General features: G+C 45.0%; 1 protein-coding gene across 2 annotated transcripts; it reads left to right on the top strand.

Annotated features, from left to right (window-relative positions):
• The first annotated feature begins 208 nt into the window (after positions 1–208).
• On the top strand, positions 209–17903 carry ZNF16 (zinc finger protein 16). 2 transcript variants are annotated; one of them, XM_060611489.3, is made up of 3 exons: positions 209–347; positions 3669–3873; positions 15729–17903. In XM_060611489.3, the coding sequence occupies exons 2-3, from the start codon at positions 3678–3680 to the stop codon at positions 17573–17575; spliced, it is 2043 nt and encodes a 680-aa protein (XP_060467472.1). In that variant the 5' UTR covers positions 209–347; positions 3669–3677; the 3' UTR covers positions 17576–17903. The 2 variants fall into 2 exon arrangements, with proteins under 2 accessions (XP_060467472.1, XP_060467473.1); XM_060611490.3 differs by lacking the exon at positions 209–347 and adding an exon at positions 358–747.
• The last annotated feature ends 2752 nt before the right edge of the window (positions 17904–20655 follow it).

Raw genomic sequence — 20655 nt, 5'->3', positions numbered from 1 at the left:
AGTCTCACTACAGCGGCACGGCTCATTCTTCTGCATTTCTAACCGTCGTATTTTCACATTTAGTCGCCACCGCACTGGTGGCTCGGTCGACTCTGAAGCAGGAAAGCTAGGGAGCTCCACCTCCGCGCCGGACCAGGGGCGGGACCACCAAGTCGCTCTGGCCTCCGGCCGCCTAGAGCGACGACGTTGGCCCGGAAGTCGGGAGAGGGACTTCCGGGGTCCGTCTCGGGGCCCAGCCGCAGTACTTCTGCGGCGGTGCCGGGAGAGATTACCCGGAGTGGGGCGTTCGAGCCGGCGAAACCCCCACGTTTTGGACCGCGCTCCCGCGTGACTCCGATACCCCAGCGGTGGGTGCCGGCCACGGGTGGTCTAGGCGGGGCGTCGTGGGAAGAGGGGCAGGCGGGCGGCTCGGCCTGGGCGGGGTTGGGGCCTCGGAGGCCCCTCCCCGGAGCGGGCCTGAGGGGCGCCCCCCAGAGGGTGCCCAGGACGGCCGATCCTGACCCGCCCCGGAGCCTGCCTCAAAGCTGCGTGGCGAAGCTGCCTTAGGCGACGGGGCAGGGGTGCGGTGTCTGGCGCATGGGGGGTTGGGGTTCGGGAGAGGCCTCTGGACTTGGGTGCGAACGTCAGAACTGTACTGAGCTGCATGAGAAGTGAGGTTGTCGCTTGTCGCCTGGAGGCCTCGGGTGATGGATTCACTCTTCAGGTGGCGAAGAAGCTCTGAGGAGAGAGGAATTTATTCTCCTCCACGTGAGTGGGGCTGAGGGATGAGCCGTGTCCATCCTGTGGATGCCTGCAGTGGGCTGCTGTCTGCTTGTCTTTCCCAGTTGTCTCTGCTCAGCACCCTGTTGGGCTCTTAGCTGAGAGAATCTGCTTCCAGGCTTGTTGGCAGAATCGAATCCTTTGGGGTTATTGAACTGAAGTGTCTGTTTCCTTGCTGACTGTCCTTAGCTCTTGAGGTCCCAATCTTTGCACAGAGACCTTGCATCTCAGAGCCAGCAATGGCTCATGTAATTAGATTGGGTCCACCAAGCTAATTCTCTCTGCAAAGTCTCTTTTGCTGTGTAGTGTATCATATCCACAGGTTCCGGGGAGTGGGATGTGGACATGGGTGTTGAGGGACGTTCTGTTTACCATAGATTGACCCAATAGATTGGGTTTATAGCCTCCTGGGCAAGTTCCCACATATACTGAGGTGAGAAAAACAAGGTGTAAAATGAGCATAGACTATTCTGGAAGGATACATTAACAACTGGGAAGGGGAACTCAGTGGCTGGCCAGGAAGTTCTTTTTTGCCTGTTCATATTTGAGCCATATGATTGTGCCTCCATTCAGTGACAGTGATGATAATTTCAAGAATTTTATTTTATTTTTTTAAGTTTATTTATTTATTTTGAAAGCAAGAGAGAGCAAACACACGCATAAGCAGGAGAGGAGAGACAGAATCCCAAACAGGCTCTGCACGATCAGAGGAGACGCCAGTGCGGGGTTCAAACTCAGGAACTGTGATATCACGACCTGAGCCTAGGTCAAAAGTAGGATGCTTAACCAACTGTGCTACCTAGGTGCGCCTTCAAGAATTTTAAAATAAAATGAACTGGGGCGCCTGGGTGGCTCAGTCAGTTAAGTGTCTAACTCTTGATTTCAGCTCAAGTCATGACCTCAGGGTTCACGAGTTCAAACCCCACATCAGGCTCCATGCTAACAGTGCGGAGCCTGCTTGGGATTCTCTCTCTCCCTCCCCCTCTCTCTCTGCCCCTCCTGCATGCAAACTCTCTTTCTCAAAATAAATGAACTTTAAAATAAAGTGAACTGAATGAATATTGCAAATGACTGAGTCTCCCCTTGGAAGAGGGAGAGTGAAGATTCCCCCCATGGAAGCAGCATCTGCTCTGTTCTGCTGCTGCATAGACAGACACCTTAAGTCAGTGCTGTCCCTGCTTTGAATCTTGTCTGTGCCATTCCCCTGAGCACCAGTGTCAGGTTAGTTCTGTCTGTCCTAATATAGAAATGTGGCCGGTGCCTCACCACTCAGGCAGCCAAGGGCCCTGATAGTCTCTATCCCAATGACCCTGCCTCTGAGCTCTGTCCACATCTTTGCCCCATCTTCTCCTACCTCTCTAACCAGGCATTGCCTAAGCCCTTTTCCCTGGGCCTGGTTTAAATGCCTCCCTGCCCCAGGGTGCTGCTCCTTCCTCTGTTTCCTCCTTCTTCCAGGCTTCCCAACTTCCAGGCTAATGATGGTTGCCTGCATTCAGGCAGGTAGGTACTGCCTGATTCAGTTACTGCCCTACCTGATTCAGGTACTGCCCTAATTCAGGCTTTCGTCCTGCTCCCTTCTGGCTGTGTTCCTCCTTCCTCCTTCCTCCTCTGTTTCCTGCGGTCTCAGCCTGTCAAAAACCAATGATTTGGTTGGATCAACCCTTGTGGTTCTTACCTGCAACAAAAACCATCAGGAAACTTTGAAAACAAGGGCCTATAGATTAGCACACCTGGAGCCACACAGTGAGGTGGCAAGTAATGAGAGAAGTGCATGGGCCTAGGCTTCTGCTTTTATTGGAGTTGAAGGTGGACACCTAGGGTTTTGTAGGCTACTCTTTATTGGTGAATTTAAAACATAAGAGTGGGAATTTAAAGTTCAGGAAGAGAAAAATGACGAGTGACCCAAATGACCAGTTATCAGAATCAACCGAGATTGCTAAAAGGAGGCTCAGTCAGGGGAGGCAGCCAGGCTTTTTATCTAGTCCAGTGGCTGGCAATGCATTTATTCTCCAATAACCATCTTTGAAATCGATGCCTCTTTGCAGTGGATGCCTCAGCAATCAAAGCTTAATTCAGGCATTTGCCTTATAAAACAAAACAACACAACTGGGAAGGCTGATACTTCCCACTACCCAGTAAGCAAGTAGTGTCCACAGTGGGCTTCTGCCAGCATTTCCTGATTTGTCTTCTCAGTCTCTGAAGGACAGAGGGGTCATTATAATCTATCAATGGTTCAGTGTGAATAAGGGGCCAAGGGGTATTGCCACAAACGTGTGGGCCACTGAGCAGAGCATGGTGCATTTGAAGAGACAGGGCAGTGGGAGCGGTGGGGGAAATCACTAACTCAGACCCATCATGTGTCATTGAGAATATTTTATCTTCTCAGAAGGAGCATTTAGAGCTGGAGATGAGCCCAAGCTTGGGAATCTTCACATAAGGGTCTTGATGCCTTCCTTAATCAAAGAAATTGGTATAGGTTCAAAAGTGAACCCTGGGGTACGAACATGAAGAGGGAGATAAGGAGAAGCCTGGGAGGGAGCCACTGGTAGAGTGGGAAGACAGGATACCCACTGTGGATGCTGCCAGGAGGACACAACTCAGATACCATGGTGGTCCGCCATGAATGGATCAGATGGTCCACCTTCAGGACATTGTGTCAGGAATTAGGGGTGGGCCCATGGTGGGTGCAGGTTTTGTGGGACTATTCTATCATGGCAGGATCCCTTCTAGGGGGACACTGTGCTCACCTTGCCCTGGGGTCAGCATCTTACCCCTTCCTGAGACCTAGCAGCAGGCCCTCCTCTGGTCTTAGTCTGTAGGAGTAGAAAAAGACACCCCTACCTGGTGGGAGGATGGATCCCTGGAGCTAGGCCCCCTGCACATTCACCTACATCCTTGTTGGTCTCCAGGTCCCAGCCATGCCCAGCCTCAGAGCTCGCTCTGAAGAGGCAGAAATGGAGCCCTCAGTTCCTAGACCATCCCCTTGGATCCCTGCAGCCCAGGCGTGTGTGAGTGATGCTCCTGCTGTGACCCACCCTGGATCAACACTCCGTGATCCCCACTGCTGTGACTACACTGAGCCAGGAACCACCCCCTCTCACCATCAGCGGCCAGGTACTGGGAGCAAGTCCCCCACTGGTGCCCTCATTCTAGAGGGACTTTATCCATGTCACCCTGTGCTTACCCCTAGAAGGCAACCATGTCATCATTAGGGATAGGGTGCCTCATGGACTTGAGGGCCAGGGCTAGAGATCAGAACGGAATTTGGCCTGGCCCCAGGCTGTCTTGGTGCCAGAGCAGGACACATGTTTCCCCCACCTGACCTGGAGGGGTGTGGTATGATGGTCACCAGCTGAGGCCTGCCCAGCCCAACTTCCAGGCTAATGATGGTTGCCTGCATTCAGGCAGGTAGGTACTGCCTGATTCAGTTACTGCCCTACCTGATTCAGGTACTGCCCTAATTCAGGCTTTCGTCCTGCTCCCTTCTGGCTGTGTTCACACTGCTCAGCCACTCTCATCCACTTCAGAACACTGCTAGAGTCCTTTTCCAAAGATCCCTCAACTAGCTTGCCTTTTTCATGGACCTCTCAGCAGTGATTAGGGTGGATAGTAGTGTTCACTTTCCTTACCGGGATCTGATGTTGGCTATTTTACAAAAGGCACTCTTAAATACAGGGACCTATGGTTATTCTCAGGACATCCGGGCAATGTACAGACTCTGTATGACCAGGGAAGGTTGGGATAATGGCAGTGTTGGTTGACAGACCTTGACAACTAACTTCCTGGGTATAACCTAAACTGGCCCCTATACATGGAGGGGAAGGAGAAGCTGAATAACAAGGCAGGCCACCCCAATTGGTAGGTGGCAGTTTAATAAGCAAGAGAACTTACTTAAGCTTGTCATGAGTGGCTGCAATACAAGTAAATCCCAGCACCTGCCTGCCAAATCTTAAAAGTTGATATAGGGGCCTTAACTGGGTTTAGTCATATGTACTGTCCAGATGGTCTCAGCACCATATCACTGTCTCAAGGGTCTGTCCTTGGGGCAGCTTCTGGGAGCAGGGAAGGCAAGCAGTATGTACATCCAAGGACAAGTGAGAGGATGAGGGGCCTCCAATTGCCTGGATTCAGCTCGTAAGTCAACCAGTGGTCGCATCCTCTCAGTGACCTTCCCCAATAAGCAGAGGTGGTACAAGGCAGTCCTGGGTGTTTTGGAGCAGGAGAGTGTTAGGGGATGAGAGACATGATGAGGTCCCAGGAAGTGAAGTAGCCCTGAGAGACAGGTCTGCTGACTGTCCCACACAGAGGCAGACTGTGAACCGAGTGATTAAGGGTATGCTAGGCAGAGAATGGTGAGAGAGGCCAAACCCTGCTCCATTAAAAAAGAACAGATTGATGGTAACTTATGTTTTAAATTTTTTTTAATGTTTTTATTTTTTTTTTTTGAGAAAGGGTATGAACAGGGTAGCGGAAGAGAGAGAGGGATCAAGGAAAGAATCTGAAGCAGACTCCAGGCTCTGAGCTGTCAGCACAGACCCCGATATGGAACTCCAGCTCACAAACCACGAGATCATGACCTGAGCCCAAGTCAGTCGCATAACTGACTGAGCCACCTAGGCGCATGTTTTAAAAGCCACTGTGAGGGGAGGGGAGCCTCGGTGGCTCAGTCGGTTAAGCATCTGACCCTTGATTTTGGCTTAGGTCATGATCTCATGGTTCATGGGATTAAGCCACATGTTGGGCTCTGTGCTGACAGCATGGAGTCCTGCTTGGGATTCTCTCTTCCTGTCTCTCTGCCCCTCCCCTACTCACTCTCTCTAAATAAACAAACAAACATTTAAAAAAATAAAAAGCTACTTGTGGAACTAAATGGTGGAGTAGGTGGTTCCAAATACCCAGTCCTCCACAAAAACAAGCAGAAACTGCCAGGACCAACTTCGTCAGGAATCTAGAAAATAGATTTACAGCAACCAAGTGAATGCCAAATCAAGAAAAAGGCAACTTAAAAATGATAGGAAAGCTCTGTGGTGCTTTTACTTGCTCATGTCCGCAAACATTCCCTGGCTCAGTAACAGTCGTAAAGTGAGCAGCTTATGTTCCCAGTGTGTGATCATGGTCCCTGATTCCAAAGGGAGCAAAAAAGACCTATTTAGAAATTATTTTGTTTGTCCTAAGCTATGTGGGGTAGGATAAAGTATTGATGCAAAGTGCTTGTCTCTGTTTTGCCTAACTCAGAACTTACTCAGGGCAGAAAAGTAGTGGACTCAAAAACATTCTAAGGGGAACTACCTTCCCCAACCACCTAGGATATCACTTAACAGTACAGTCAACCACCTAAAGCCTAGGAGGAAAAGCTGGGGAAATGAGGACTTTCAAAAGCACCCCAGTATATCAGGGAATGTAGAAAGCCACATACATGCCCAGGACAGGAAATGTGCTCTGAAAAGACCTCTGAAAATCATAACTTCACCTCTGGATCATCTCTAAGTTCAGTAAAAGCAGAAAGCTAAGATAGTTATATATAGTATTCAAATAGTACCCCAGCATAAAAAATGGGAGAGTGGTATTACTTTTCTTTTACTGTTAGCATTCAAGGAAATCTCTGTCAAAAGACTAGCTGAACACGAGCTAAAGAAACAGAGGCCTCAGTGACCTCACATGACAGACTTATTTTAGTTTGCAAAACTTGTTTGAAAAGTCACTAGATGAACAGATGATTGTAGCCTTCAACAATCAGGAACAGCAAACCCTGGAGGAGGGAGAGACTGATTTACAGAGTTATCACAATAAATATTCAAATGTCCAGCTTTTAACAAAAAATTACAAAGAATACAAAGAAAAAGGAAAATAAGGCTCGCCCTTCAAAGGAAAAAAAATTAAGTGGCAGAAAGTGTCCCTAAAAAAGCACAGATACTTGACAGACTGTAAACCAGCTATCTTTAATGTGCTCATGTAACTAAGAGAAACCAGAAAAACAATGTGCAAATAAAATACCTAGAGGTTTTAGATTTATATAATTACACAATATATAGTTACATAATTCTAAAAAGAAACAACAGAACTTCTAGAGTTGAAAGGTACAATAACAAATGGATTCACTAGAGGGTTTCAACAGCAGATTTGAGCAGACAAACCTGAAGAATCAGCATACTTGATGGTGGAACCGTTGAAATTATTCAGTCTGAGGAGCAGGAAGACTAAAGGTTGAAAAAAAATGAACATGGCCTAATAGACCTATGGAATACCATCAGTCAAACCAACATACACGTTATGGAAAAAAGAGAGAAAGGGGCAGAAAGAATATATGAAGAATTAATGGCCAAAATGTCTCAAATTTGATGAAAGATATGAATATATACATTCAAAAAGTGCAACAAACTCCCAACTAGGATAAATTTGAAGAGATTCACACAAAGACTCATAATCATATTGTCAAAAGACAGAATCTTGAAAACAACAAAAAAAGTGACCCGTCCCTTATAAGAGATCCTGAATAAGAGCAGTAGCCAGTTTCTTATCAGAGCCCGTGGAGGTTGGAAGGCAGTGGGATGACCTATTTAAAGTGCTGAGAGACAGAAAAAAACTGGCAACCAAGAATTCCATATCTGGCAGATTTACCCTTTAAAAAATGATATTCTTAGATATTTCCAGATAAAAGCTAAGGGTGTTTATTACCAGTGGACCTGCCCTATAAGAAATGCTAAAGGTCCTACAGGTTAAGATGAAAGGACACTGGGTAGGGACTAAAAGCTATATAAATAAATAAAAATCTCTGGTAAAGGTAACTATATAGGTAATTATAAAAACTACTATTATTGTATTGTTAGTTTATAACTCTACTTTTATTTCCTAAATGATTTAAAAGACAAATTTGTAAAAATAATTATAAATCTGTGTTATTAAACACAACGTATAAAGATACATTTCTGACAACATGAAAGTAGGGAACAGAGGTGTATAAGAGCAGAGTTTTTGTATGCTGCTGTGGCTAAGTTGATATCAGTTCATACTTGATGGTTATATTCTGGGGATATTATGTACAGCATGGTGACTATAATTAACTATATTCTATATTTGAAAATTGCTAAGAGAGTAAACCTTGAAAGTTCTTACCACAATAAAAGGGGTTGCCTGGCTGGCTCAGTCAGTAGAGCATCTGACTGTTCGATTCAGGGTCATGAGTTCAAACCCCACATTGGGTATAGAGATCACTTAAAAAAAAAAAAAAAAAAAGATAACTGTAAAGTGACGGATGTGTTCACTAACCTTATGATGGTAATCATTTTACAGTGTACATGTATCAGTATACAAATAATCACATTGTGATTAAACTTATATGATGATGTATGTCAGTTATGTTTCAGTAAAGCTGGAGGAATAAAAGCTAAAACAGCTGGGATGGGGGGACCATGCTACATTGCTTCAGGATATTAGGATGTTAATTGTCCCCATTGTACAATCCCCATCGTACCACTAAGAAAATATCTTTAAAATATACATAAAAGGAAGAAAGAAGAAAATTAAGATGGTACACTACAAAAAATAACACAAACGAAGACAATAATAGAGGAAACAAGGGACAAAAAAAGGTGAGATACCAAAAATAAATAACAAAATGCAGTACATCCTTTCTTATCAGTAATTATTTTAATTGTAAATGGCTTAAGCTCTCCAAAGGCTGATATTAACACAGTGGATGAAAAAGCATGATCCAACTATAATGTCTACAAGAGGCTTACTTTATTTTTTTTTTTTTTTTAATTTTAACGTTTATTTATGAGACAGAGAGAGACAGAGCATGAACGGGGAGGGGCAGAGAGAGAGGGAGACACAGAACCGGAAGCAGGCTCCAGGCTCAGAGCCATCAGCCCAGAGCCCGATGCGGGGCTCGAACTCACAGACCGCGAGATCGTGACCTGAGCTGAAGTCGGCGCTTAACCGACTGAGCCACCCAGGCGCCCCTACAAGAGGCTTACTTTAGATCCAAAGACACAAATAAGTTTAAGATGAAAGGTGAAAAAAAGATATTATATGCAAATAAATAGTAACCAAAAGAGAGCTATGCTACAATACCACACAAAATAAACTAAGTTAAAAACTATAAGAGAAAAGAAGGAACTTATGTTTGGATAAAAGAAATCAATTCATCAGGAAGATATGTTATAAACTTCTACATGCAAAAAGAGAACTCCCAAATATATGAAGCAAATATACATTTGAAGGGAGAAATGGATAGTTCCACATTAATAGTTGGAGACTTTAGTACCTCATTTCCAAAAATGGATAGAACGTCTAGACAGAAGATCAATAATGAGATAGGGTACTTGAACAACACAATAAATCAATCAGACCTAACAGACATATATGTACACACCACCCAAAAGTGCACATACTCTTCTCAAGTGTATATGGACATTCTCCAACATAGACCATATATGTTAGGGCCAAAAATAAATTTTAATAAGTTGAAAACAGTTGAAGTCATGTAAAGTATTATTTCCAGTCAATAACAGCAGGAAAATTGAAAAATTCACAAATATGTAGAAATAAAACAACATACTCTTAACCAGGGGGTCAAAGAAGAAATCAAAGGAAATTGGAAAATGTCTGCAGACAAAACAAACAAAAAGTTACGGTATGCAAGGAAGGTAGTGCCAAAGGGGAAATTTATAGCAGTAACCTAATTTGATATCTTAAGGAACTACCAAAAAAAAAAAAAGGAAACTAAACCCAAAGGTAACAGAAGGAAGGAAATAATAAACATTAGAGCACAGATGAATGAAATAGAAAGTAGAAAACAGTAGAGATTCAACAAAATCAAAAGTTGGGTTTTTTAAAAAGATTAAAATTGACAAACCTCTGACACAAAAATTTAAAAATTCAGAAATGTACATTATTACCAATCTTACAAAACAGGAGTATAAAAGAAGACTGTTAACAGTTCTACACCAACAAATCATATAGCCTCAATGAAAAAAATTCCTAAAAACAAAAAAAATTACCCGAGTGACTCAAGAATACATCCCATGACCAAGTGGGATGTAACCCAGGAATGAATACAAAGGTAGTTTAACATGGAGCACCTGGGTGGCTCAGTCATTTAAGTGTCCAACTCTTGATTTTGGCTAAGGTCAAGATCTCACGGTTCGTGGGATTGAGCCCTGTGCTAGGTTCCATGCTGACAGCACAGAGCCAGCTTGGGATTCTCACCCTCTCCCTCTCTGCTCCTCCCCCACTCTCTCTTTCTCTCAAAAATAAATGAACTTTAAAAAAAATGTTTAAAGGTAGTTTAACATAACGAAACCAATGTCACTTACCACATTAATAGAATGAATAGAACTAATAGAATGTAATCATCTCGATGCAGAAAAAGTGTTTGACAAAATAAACACTCTGTGATTAAAAAAAAAAAAAAAACAGAAAACTCAATACAGGGGAACCTCCTCAACATGTAAAAAGGCATTCGTGAAGTACCCACAGCTAGCATCATTTAATAGCATCAAAAGAAAAAAACAAATACAAATAAATTTAACCAAGGAAGTGAGAGACTTGTGTGTTGAGAATTACAAAGCCTTGACAAAAATTAACAGATACCTAAATAGACATCAAGTCCATGAGTTGGACTTAACAGTGTTAAAATGTCCATGTTGTCCAGAGCAATCTACAAATTCAGTACAAATCCTAGCAAAATTCCAATGGCCTTTTTTTTGCAGTAATTGAATAGTCCTCAAATTCAGATAGAATTACAAAAGGCCCTAAACAGTCAAAACAAGCTTGAAAAGGGAGAACAAAGTGAGAGAACTCATACTTACTAGTTTCTAAAATTACTACAAAGCTGCAGTAATCAAAACATTTTGGTCAATGGAATAGAATTGAGAGCCTAGAAATAAACCCAGACATTTATGACAAATTGATTTTCAACATGGATGCCAAGACCATTCAGGGAGAAAAGATAACTCTTCAACAAAAGATGCTGGGACAAGTGGATATCCACATGCAAAAGAATAAACTGGGACCCCTACTTCATACTGTATACAAAAATTAACTTAAAATGGCCCACCAACCTAAATATAAGTAATAAAGTCATAAAACTCTTACAAGAAAACAGGTAAATTTACGACCTTGGGTTTGGCAATAGATTCTTAAATATGACACCAAAGCATGAACAGTAAGAGAAAAAGATGGGTAAGTTGGACTGTATCATAACTTAGAACTTTTGGGTATCAGAGGACATTATTGGGAGGCCTGGGTGGCTTAATCGATTGAACATCTGACTCTTACTTTCAGATCAGGCCATGATCCCAGAGTCATGAGATCAACATGGAGCCTGCTTAAGATTCTCTCTCTCCCTCTTCCCATCTCCCCCACTCATGCATTCTCTCTCTCTCTAAAATAAAATTAAAACAAAACAGGACATTATCAAGAAAGTAAAAAGACATCCTACAGAATGGGTGAAAATTCTGTGCCAAGTGTATTTCTGATAAGGGTCTAGTACCCAGAATATATAAAGAACTACAACTCAGAGTGCCTGGGTGGCTCAGTCAGTTAAGCATCTGAGTCTTGATTTTGGCTCAGGTCATGATCTCATGGTTTGTGAGATTGAGCCACATGTTAAGCTCAGTGCTGATGACATGGAGCCTGCTTAGGATTCATTCTCATTCTCTCTCTCTCTCTCTCTCTCTCTCTCTCCCTCTCTCCCTCTCTCCCTCTCCCCCTCTCTGTCTCTCTCTCTCTCTCTCTCTCAAAATGAATAAACATTTTGAAAATAATAAAGTCCTAAAATGTATTTAAAAAAAAAAAAAAAAAAAAGAACTCTTACAACTCAACAATAAAAGACAACCCAATTTTAAAATGGGCAAAGAACTTGAATAAACACTTCCCAAAAGAAAACATGCAAATGGCCAAAAAACATATGAAAAGATGCTTAAATGTATTCAGTCGTTTAAGAAATACAAATCAAAACCACAACAAGATTACCACTTCATATCTACTAGGGTGGTTTAATAAATATATAGCAAGTGTTTTCAGGGATGTAGAGAAATTGGAACTCTCATACTTTGCCGGTGAGAATGTAAAGTGGTGCAGCCACTATGGAATAAAATTTGGCAGTTGCTCAAAAGTTTAAATAAAGCATTATCATATGGGTGCCTGAGTGGCTCAGTCGGTTGAGCATTGGACTTCAGCTCAGGTCATGATCTCGCAGTTGGTGGGTTCGAGCCCTGTGTCAGGCTCTGTGCTGACAGCTCAGAACCTGTAGCCTGTATCAGATTCTATGTCACCCTCTCTCTCTGCCCCTCCCCTGCTTGAGCTCTCTCTGTCTCAAAAATAAACATTAAAAAAAAATTTTTTTTAAGCATTATCATAGGACCCAGCAATGCTAGATACATACCCAAAGAGTTGAAGACAGGTACTCAAACACATGTATATCATATTTATTGAAGCAATGTTCACAGTAGCCCAAAGAAGCAAACAGTTCTCATGTCCATCAGTGGATGAATGGATAAACAAAATGTAGTATGTCCATACAATGGAGTATTATTCATCCAAAAAAAAAAACAAAAAACTAATGAAACACTGCTTCATGCTACAGTGTGGATGAATTAGACTAAGTGAAAGAATCCAGACATAAGTCACATGTAAGAGGATTCCATTCTTATGAGATAATCAGGAATAGATAAATGTATAGAGGCAAAATGCAGATTGATGGTTGCTAGGAGTTGGGGAGGGGAGATAAGATAAACTGTAATGGGTAAGATGCTTTACTTTGGAGTGATGGAAATGGTTGGTGATAGAGGTGGTCATTGCACAACATTGTAAATGTACTAAGTGCCACTGAAATGTTCATTTAAAACAATTTTTGTAAATGTCACCTCAATAAATGAAGTAAAGTGAGATGAAAGCTGCTCAGGAGATGGAATACTAGTGGAGCCCCCAGCTGAGTATGATGCCACTTGGAGTCTGTATGGCAGGTGCTGAGTGAGGTGCTAGGTGAGGTCACTGCTGTGCCACCAGCAGTAGCCAGTGCACCACAGTCATGTGCGGTAGTCACATGAGCATGGCTTTGACTTGGGTACTTACCTAAGCTGTTTTCCATAAACCTGGAAGCCACCTATGATAAAGATCTTTGAAGAGTGTTTTTTTCCTCTCAGGAAATACTGGTAAGTTTGTTGTGTTCTAGAAGGACTCAGAGTCCTCACCCTTTTCTTTAGTGGAGATCAGTCATGGGAATGGCAAGGACAGTACAAACAGCTGCATTTGGTTTCAAGTCTCTTTCTGTCTCTGTCTGTCTCAGAGAAAGAGATTTTCTTAAGGGAAACCACATTTTTTTATTTTATATTTCCTTTAAAAAGAGGCACTTTCATCGTTTCCAACAGTTCTTAAGTTGTAGAGCAGAATTACATCAGATTGACTAAATCAGAAGTGACATCTCACCATCCTCACCCGTAGGACCCAGTTTTGTCTCCTGTTTCAATAAAAGGCTTCCAGGTCAACAGTGGCTTGGGCCTGAAAATCAGTCCTCATGGCCACCATCTCCTGAGCCACAACAGGAATCTTAGTGTCAACAAACTGTGACCCACAGGCCAGATCCAGCTAGCCAGTATTGGAGTTTTGTTTTGTTTTGTTTTGTTTTGTTTTGTTTTGTTTTGTTTTTAATGGCCTGCAAGCAAAGAATGGTTTTGACATTCTTTTCAGGGTTGTAACAAAGCAGACCATATAACCAAGACCATACAGCCACAAAGCCTAAAATGGGTACTCTCCAACCATTTATGGAAAAGGTTCATTGGCTCCTGTATGTCATCCCCTTCTGGTCCCTTCTCCACACACAGCCAGAAGAAGGTGGGAGGCTCCCTAGGTCAGTCACTGGGGCATGGAGGGCGTAATGAGCCTTAGGCCATTCTGTCCAGACCTTTGTTTCCCATAGCAGCCTCCCTGTCTGTCCCTGCAGTCCTCGCTGAGCCCTCCCCCCTTTACTCCTAAGGGCCCAGCATCATGTGGACATTTCCTAAACACCCCAGAGCCAGGGCTCCTGACCTGAGGGGCACTGAGACTCATGGAAAAATATGGTCAGCCTGTGTGCAGCAAGTGATGAAGGGTCTGCCCGAGGGTCAGCAGAAGGGTAAAGCACGGCACCATGTGTTAAGCCAGCCATGTGGCTGAGTTCCATAAGAGTCTGGGACAGACTCCATGCAATGGGCAAGGAGTGTGTAGGGGCTTCCAGCTGGGGATGCCACTACACAGTGTGTCTGGAGCATAAACTGTCACTACCAGATGTGTGGGCATGGCAGGCAGGTAGGATGATTGTGTGGCCAGGCCAAGTCTGCATTGAGATCACTGGTGGCTCCAAGGGGAATAGAAGTGTCCAGATGAGGCAGGGACACAGAATGCTGTTGTGTTAGATTCTAGAACTTGCAGGTGGGGAAAGGCAGTGTTGGCCTGAACTGAGGGGCAGGTCAGAGGGCAATAAGCATAAGGAAGCAGAGTGGGGGGTGGCCTTCACCCACATACTCAATACTACTGACTATGGCCAGAAGCCGCCCCAGTCCCAGGACATGGAGCCCTGTAAGGAAGCAATCAGGGCTGTACAGGAGACAGCAAGAAGGGGCAATGGTCAAAGAAGATATGCCCAGTGAAGTGTGTTTGAGCAGAGACCAGGCAGAAGTAAAGGAAAGAGTATGAGGACTATCTGGGGAGGATGTTCCAAGTGGGGTAGATCGTAAGGTGAGTGCATCCATCTTGCTCAGGGAATAACAGCAAAGGTGAGGGTGAGCTCAGGAAGGGCCTGGGAGGATGTTGAAATGCTCTGATGTAACTAGGCTGTCTGGGCAGGAGGGAAAGGTGGGAGGGCAGATAAACTACTACACATCCAGGCAGGAAAAAACTGCAACAGAGTGGTCTGGGTGTCTCCATTTGAATGAGACAGAAACTTAAGATCTTTGAGAGAGAGATCCAGGGGAGTGAGGGTTTCCTTGTTCCTTCAGGTGTGAAGGGAGAAGAGGGAGAGGTGTCAGAGCATTTTTTTCCCTTAATGTTTTTTTTTATTTATTTTGAGAGAGAGCAAGTGAGGGGCAGAGAGAGAGAGAATCCCAAGTAGCCTCCAAGCTGTCAGCACAAAGCCTGAACCGTGAGATCATTACCTGGGCTGAAGTCAAGAGTCGAATGCTTAACAGACTGAGCCACCCAGGCAGAGCCTTTCTAGTGTGATGAGGAACGTTGTGCACATTTCTGCCTTCAGAAAGATGGACACAGCAGCTTAAAACATTGTACCAGGGCACAGAATTGTCCAGCTAATGCCGGTTAGAATTGCAGCTTTTAGGGGGTAAGCGTTGCTTTGGCAGGACAGGGCTCAGTCTCTGAAGGCCTCTTTGTTGACGGGACAGAATCTGATATTTTAGGCAAGTCCCTACTGCAGTTCTTAGCCTACTATGCAATCAGAACCACCCTTGCTTCTCTGAACGGAACAGGTCCCTCTGCACCTGCCAGCAGAGAGCCTGCCTCTCTGTACTGGCGACTTCTGAGGCAAAGCTTGAATGCCATTAGTTGGTGCTAAGAAAACAAATACTGGCCCAAGAAACATTGTGGGAAAGAAAAAACGGTAGAGTGTTTAACAATGTAGCATAAGGCATGTAATGGTGGGAATGGTGAGTGCCTGCATTTGAGGCGCTCCAGGGTAGAGCTCACAAGACTTGCTGATGACCTGCTGTGAGACAGGAAAGGGACAGTTGAGGGGCAGGATTTTGGCCTGAGCCAGTGGGGGGACTACAGGTGATTTTCTGAGATATGGGTCAGGGGAGTGAGGGTCAGTCTTGTAGGTTGAATGCCCTGCAGCCTTGTCCCCTCAAAGCCATCCCAGCCCCCTCTGTGGCCCCCTTGAGAGATCTAGGACTACCACCCCTAATGGGTCCCACGTTCCCAGATGTGTCATCTGTATTTTCCTGTTTTCTTCCAAGTGACTGTGTTTGTTATTTCAGATTGGGACACCAGGACTGAGGACAAGGAGTTTCTTCAGAAGAGAGAAGTTTCTGAGGATTTGGAATCACAGGCAGAAGTATCAGAAAACTATACCAGTGATTTTTCCCAGGCTTCTGAGCTTGGAGAACTCTGTGAGGATGTCCTGGAGGGAGATTGGGCAGCCCCTGACAATGAGAAACAGGTGCAGTCCCACTACCAGGAGCGGGGCTTCACACCAGTGGCAGTGCTCCTTAGCAGCACCTTAGAGAAAGAGCTAGGCTGTAATGACTTTGTGAGAAGCTTCAGTCTGAGCCCAAACCCAATGGCATCTCAGGGAATTCCTACAGAAGAGAGAACACATATGTATGACATGTGTGGCCACAGCTTCCAACACAGTGTGGAGTTAACTAGCCATGAAGGGCTTCACGTAGCCGAAAGCCCACTCATATGTAATGATTGTGGGAAAACCTTCAGAGGAAACCCTGATCTTATCCAGCATCAGACAATCCATGCTGGACAGAAGTCCTTCATATGCAATGAATGTGGAAAATCCTTCAGTCAGAATTCATTTCTTAAAAGTCATCAGAGGTCTCATGTGAGTGTAAAACCCTACCAGTGCAGCGAGTGCAGGAAAACCTTCAGTGTGCATTCTAACCTCATTAGGCATCAGATTAACCACAGTGGTGAGAAGCCTTACGTATGCAATGAATGTGGAAAAGCCTTCAGCCAGAACTCAAGCCTTAAAAAGCACCAGAAGTCTCACATGAGTGAGAAACCCTATGAATGCAGTGAATGTGGGAAGGCATTTAGGCGGAGCTCAAACCTCATCCAGCATCAAAGAATTCATTCTGGAGAGAAGCCGTATGTGTGCAACGAATGTGGGAAGGCCTTTAGGCGGAGCTCAAATCTCATTAAACACCATAGGATTCATACAGGTGAGAAGCCTTTCCAGTGTAATGAGTGTGGGAAAGCATTCAGCCAGAGCTCACACCTGAGGAAGCATCAGAGAGTTCACACTGGAGAGAGACCTTATGAGTGTAATGAGTGTGGCAAACCATTCAGCCGGGTCTCCAACCTCATTAAGCATCACAGGGTTCACACTGGAGAGAAACCCTATAAGTGCAGTGACTGTGGGAAGGCCTTCAGTCAGAGTTCGAGCCTCATTCAGCATCGAAGAATTCACACTGGAGAAAAACCTCATGTGTGTAATGTGTGTGGAAAAGCCTTTAGTTACAGCTCAGTGCTCAGAAAGCACCAAATAATCCACACAGGAGAGAAGCCGTATGAATGTAGCATCTGTGGGAAGGCCTTCAGCCACAGTTCGGCTCTCATTCAGCATCAGGGTGTGCACACTGGTGACAAACCCTATGAGTGTCGGGAATGTGGAAAAACATTTGGTAGGAGCTCCAACCTTATCCTTCACCAGCGCGTTCACACTGGGGAGAAACCCTATGAATGTACCGAATGTGGAAAAACCTTCAGCCAGAGTTCAACTCTCATTCAGCATCAGAGAATCCATAATGGATTGAAACCTCATGAATGTAACCAGTGTGGTAAAGCCTTCAACCGAAGCTCAAACCTTATTCACCACCAGAAAGTTCACACTGGCGAGAAGCCATACACATGTGTCGAATGTGGTAAGGGCTTCAGCCAGAGTTCACACCTTATTCAACATCAGATAATCCACACTGGTGAAAGGCCATATAAGTGCAGTGAGTGTGGGAAAGCCTTCAGTCAGCGTTCGGTCCTCATCCAGCACCAGAGGATCCACACCGGCGTGAAGCCTTACGACTGCTCTGCTTGTGGGAAAGCCTTCAGCCAGCGGTCCAAGTTGGTCAAACACCAGCTGATCCATGCTAGGGAGTGAAACAGAGCTCCATTCCCGACTCCTCTGGCCATGTCCCAGCCTCACCCACTTCCCAGACTTGAAGCCAGGCTCACTTGCTGCCCTGTAAACCCATATCCCACTGTCCAAAAAACCTCAACCCTCCTTCCCCTGTCATCATTCCAGCCTCCTGTGACCTCTTGTTTCTTGCTTGTTTTGTTTATACATTTTGTTATCAGACTGCCACATTTATTAGGAGGAAAAGGATGATAGAAGATGCATATTCATGAATAGAGTTTATTACTATAATCAAACAGAACCAAAAAAGTAAACTGACATTTGGTTCAAAATAACAACAGTAATTCTTTTATTTGGTAATTAGTCATAGTGAGTTATTTTCTATAGTTATAATGATACTCTGTTTACATATATCAGGTCGAGCTTTTCAGTTTGAATTATAGTCATCCTTCCCAGAAGTGGTGTGTAGTCATTACCACCAGTTCCTCACCCTTTCTTGACCCTCCCATACAGTCACTGGATGCAGGACCCCTTCGCCCCCCTTGCCCTTGTGCCTGAGTCTGAGGTCATGCTTTCTGCTTACAGTTCCGCTCAGGGTTGCTGCACAAGTACACATGCAGGTGTTTCCCAACTTCCCAGCTCTGTGCCTTATGGTCCTGGCTGTTGGCCCCACAGAGGCCTGCCCTCTCCATGCCCCTCCTGTTCTCCCCACAAGTTCCCAGGTTGTTTTCTCCCAGGCCCATTCATCGCCAGACATTTATGGAGGACCTGTGAGTGCCCCCAGTAGGTGGGGACCGGCCTCTCCTCAGTTTCCCAGAGCTGTGCCCTTCTCCGTGAGCAGGGAGAGTTGGCCCAGAAGCAACACATCTGCCACGAGAGAGGCCCCTGGGTGCCAGCCACCAGGTCTCAATTTAGGAGTATCCTAGGATGGGTGGACGGAGAAGCACTTCCCTCATGGTTCAGGAGGAAAGGCATTAATGGGCAGATGTAGTCAGGTTTGCAGTTGAGGTAGGAAGATAAGGGCTTGACTTCTCTGCTTTCAAGGATGTAGAGGCAGAATCATCAGCTGCAAATGAGGAGGGAGAGGTTTGAAGAGAGAAGTATGTGAAAGTTGGATCAAGGGTGCGCAGCTTGGTTCCACGGGCTTGGGCTACAGTGGGCTGCCTACCCTTCTCTCAGAGGCCATCAGGGTAGCCCATCACTACTCACTCACTCCCCTCCACTTCAGCCCTGTTTTCCCAAGGCAATATGCTAGATAACAAACTGTCACACTTGCAGTTTGGTGACAGCCTTGCTCTGTTATCCTCACTTGCTCATCTTTCTACTCCATGGAGACCTCCATCTGTTAACCTTCATTCTGTCTCACTGTCAGGCAATCCTTTCTGGCTTCACATTCCCCATTGTCCAGCCTGGATTCCACAACCCCACCCCCACCCCCCAGTGAATACTTGTGAGATACTTACTACATGCCATTCATAGGGACACAGCAAGAAACAAGTCTGTCCTTGAGGTCAGTGGGTAGAGAAAAATGGCCTAATGGTCATGGTTGTCATGAGGTGAAAGGAAAGCAGGAAACAAGGTGTGGGTGTTTTGGCAGATTCTGTTTTAAATGGGGGCTGTCAGAGCAGGCCTTGCCACAATGCCCTTTGAGTGACAACTTGAAGCAAATGAGAAAATGACCAGTGAAAATGGGGGAGTGGGGTTGACGGCAAGAATAGATGGTTTTATTGGGAAGCCAGATCTGGGGTATTAGGAATGTGCAGATTATGACTGGCTGAGGCGGGACTCACAAGCCTCCCACACGGGTTGGCAGGTAACTCTCTCGTTATCCAAGCTCCTGCTTTGGGAAAGTGAAAACCCAGAGTCTTTTTTGATTGAAGGCACAGTTTCAATACACTTACACAAAGGAAGTAAAGTCACAAGATTTGCTACACACACATCCCAGAAGCAAGGGAGCACAATGATGGAGGGCAGTCCATCATCCCAGGTCATGAGCAAGCAAGAAATAAGAGAACAGGGTAGCAGGCACCTATTACTTAGGAAGTGGTTAGGGTGGTGAGCACTGAATTCACGTTCTTATCTAAATGCCCAGACTCTGATAATAGGGTTATCATACAGTAAAATGCCTAGGCAATAACTGGGAAAAACAACTTTTGTTTTTCCATTCACACAGTACAAAGGCCCTGAGCAGAACAGGTCTAGAGTGTTCAAGAATCATTGAGAGTGTTCAAGAATCATTGGAGTTCAGTATGGCTAGGAGTTGAGTGAGCAGAGGGAGAAGCAGATGGGATGGGTAGTAATGGGCCATATCACAAAAGTCCTCGTGGCCATGACAAGGACTTCGGCTTTTACTCTGGGTGAAAGGAGATGTTGGAGGATTTGGATGACTTAACGTTTTAACAGGGCCATTGCTGTGTGGAGAAGAGGCTCTAGGGGCAAGCATGTCCTCTGTATCACTCCCTCATCAACTCCTTTTTCTCCTTCCCCTGGCCTCCACACTGTTGGGAGACTCCTGGGGCTGAGGCATGGCTGTGGGAGTCTGGAGACAGGAAGGAGGAGTGAGTGTCAAGCTCTACTGGACCCTTGTCCATACCCAGTGTCTGGGCAGAATTGACCACATTTAGGGGCCTGCTATCTGCAGCCTGAGAGTTTTGATTTTGGAATGTCACATTTCCAAAGAGAAAGTCTGGGAAACAAATGGTCAGCCACAATTTCTTTCTTTTGACTTTGATGATGTCCTTGGAAATGTTTCTTGGGAAACGGGCTGAGAGAGAAGCCTGAGTGCCATCCCCTTGGTGCCAGCAGATTTCAAACCATTCAAGTCCCACTTAACAGGAAATGTGCAGTATGTACTGCAGCCTCATCCCAGGCACAGCAAACACCCAGTTCAGTGCCCTTCCATCATTCCTTAAGCCACTTTGGGCCTCCCCAAGGAACCCTGCCCTGCTCACCTCAGTTATGTGAGTAATAAACCATCTCATGCCCTCTTGGTATGTGTGGCATTGTCAGTCTTGACATCTGAACCAACTTTTGGGTGGGGTCCATCCACCATGCAGGTGATGGTAAAAGTTGGAGTTGGCACTGTGAACAGGACATCTAGACAA

Source organism: Panthera onca, chromosome F2, assembly GCF_046562875.1.
Source record: "Panthera onca isolate mPanOnc1 chromosome F2, mPanOnc1 haplotype 2, whole genome shotgun sequence".
In the NCBI taxonomy this organism is placed as follows: Eukaryota; Metazoa; Chordata; class Mammalia; order Carnivora; family Felidae; genus Panthera; species Panthera onca.
This window is presented reverse-complemented; position numbering and strand designations above follow the sequence as displayed.

Excerpts from the sequence above, each read along its gene's own strand:
- ZNF16 (XM_060611489.3), top strand. The coding sequence starts at position 3,678 with ATGCCCAGCCTCAGAGCTCGCTCTGAAGAGGCAGAAATGGAGCCCTCA. Across the intron at positions 3,874-15,728 it reads CTCTCACCATCAGCGGCCAG|ATTGGGACACCAGGACTGAG; the intron begins GTACTGGGAGCA and ends TTGTTATTTCAG.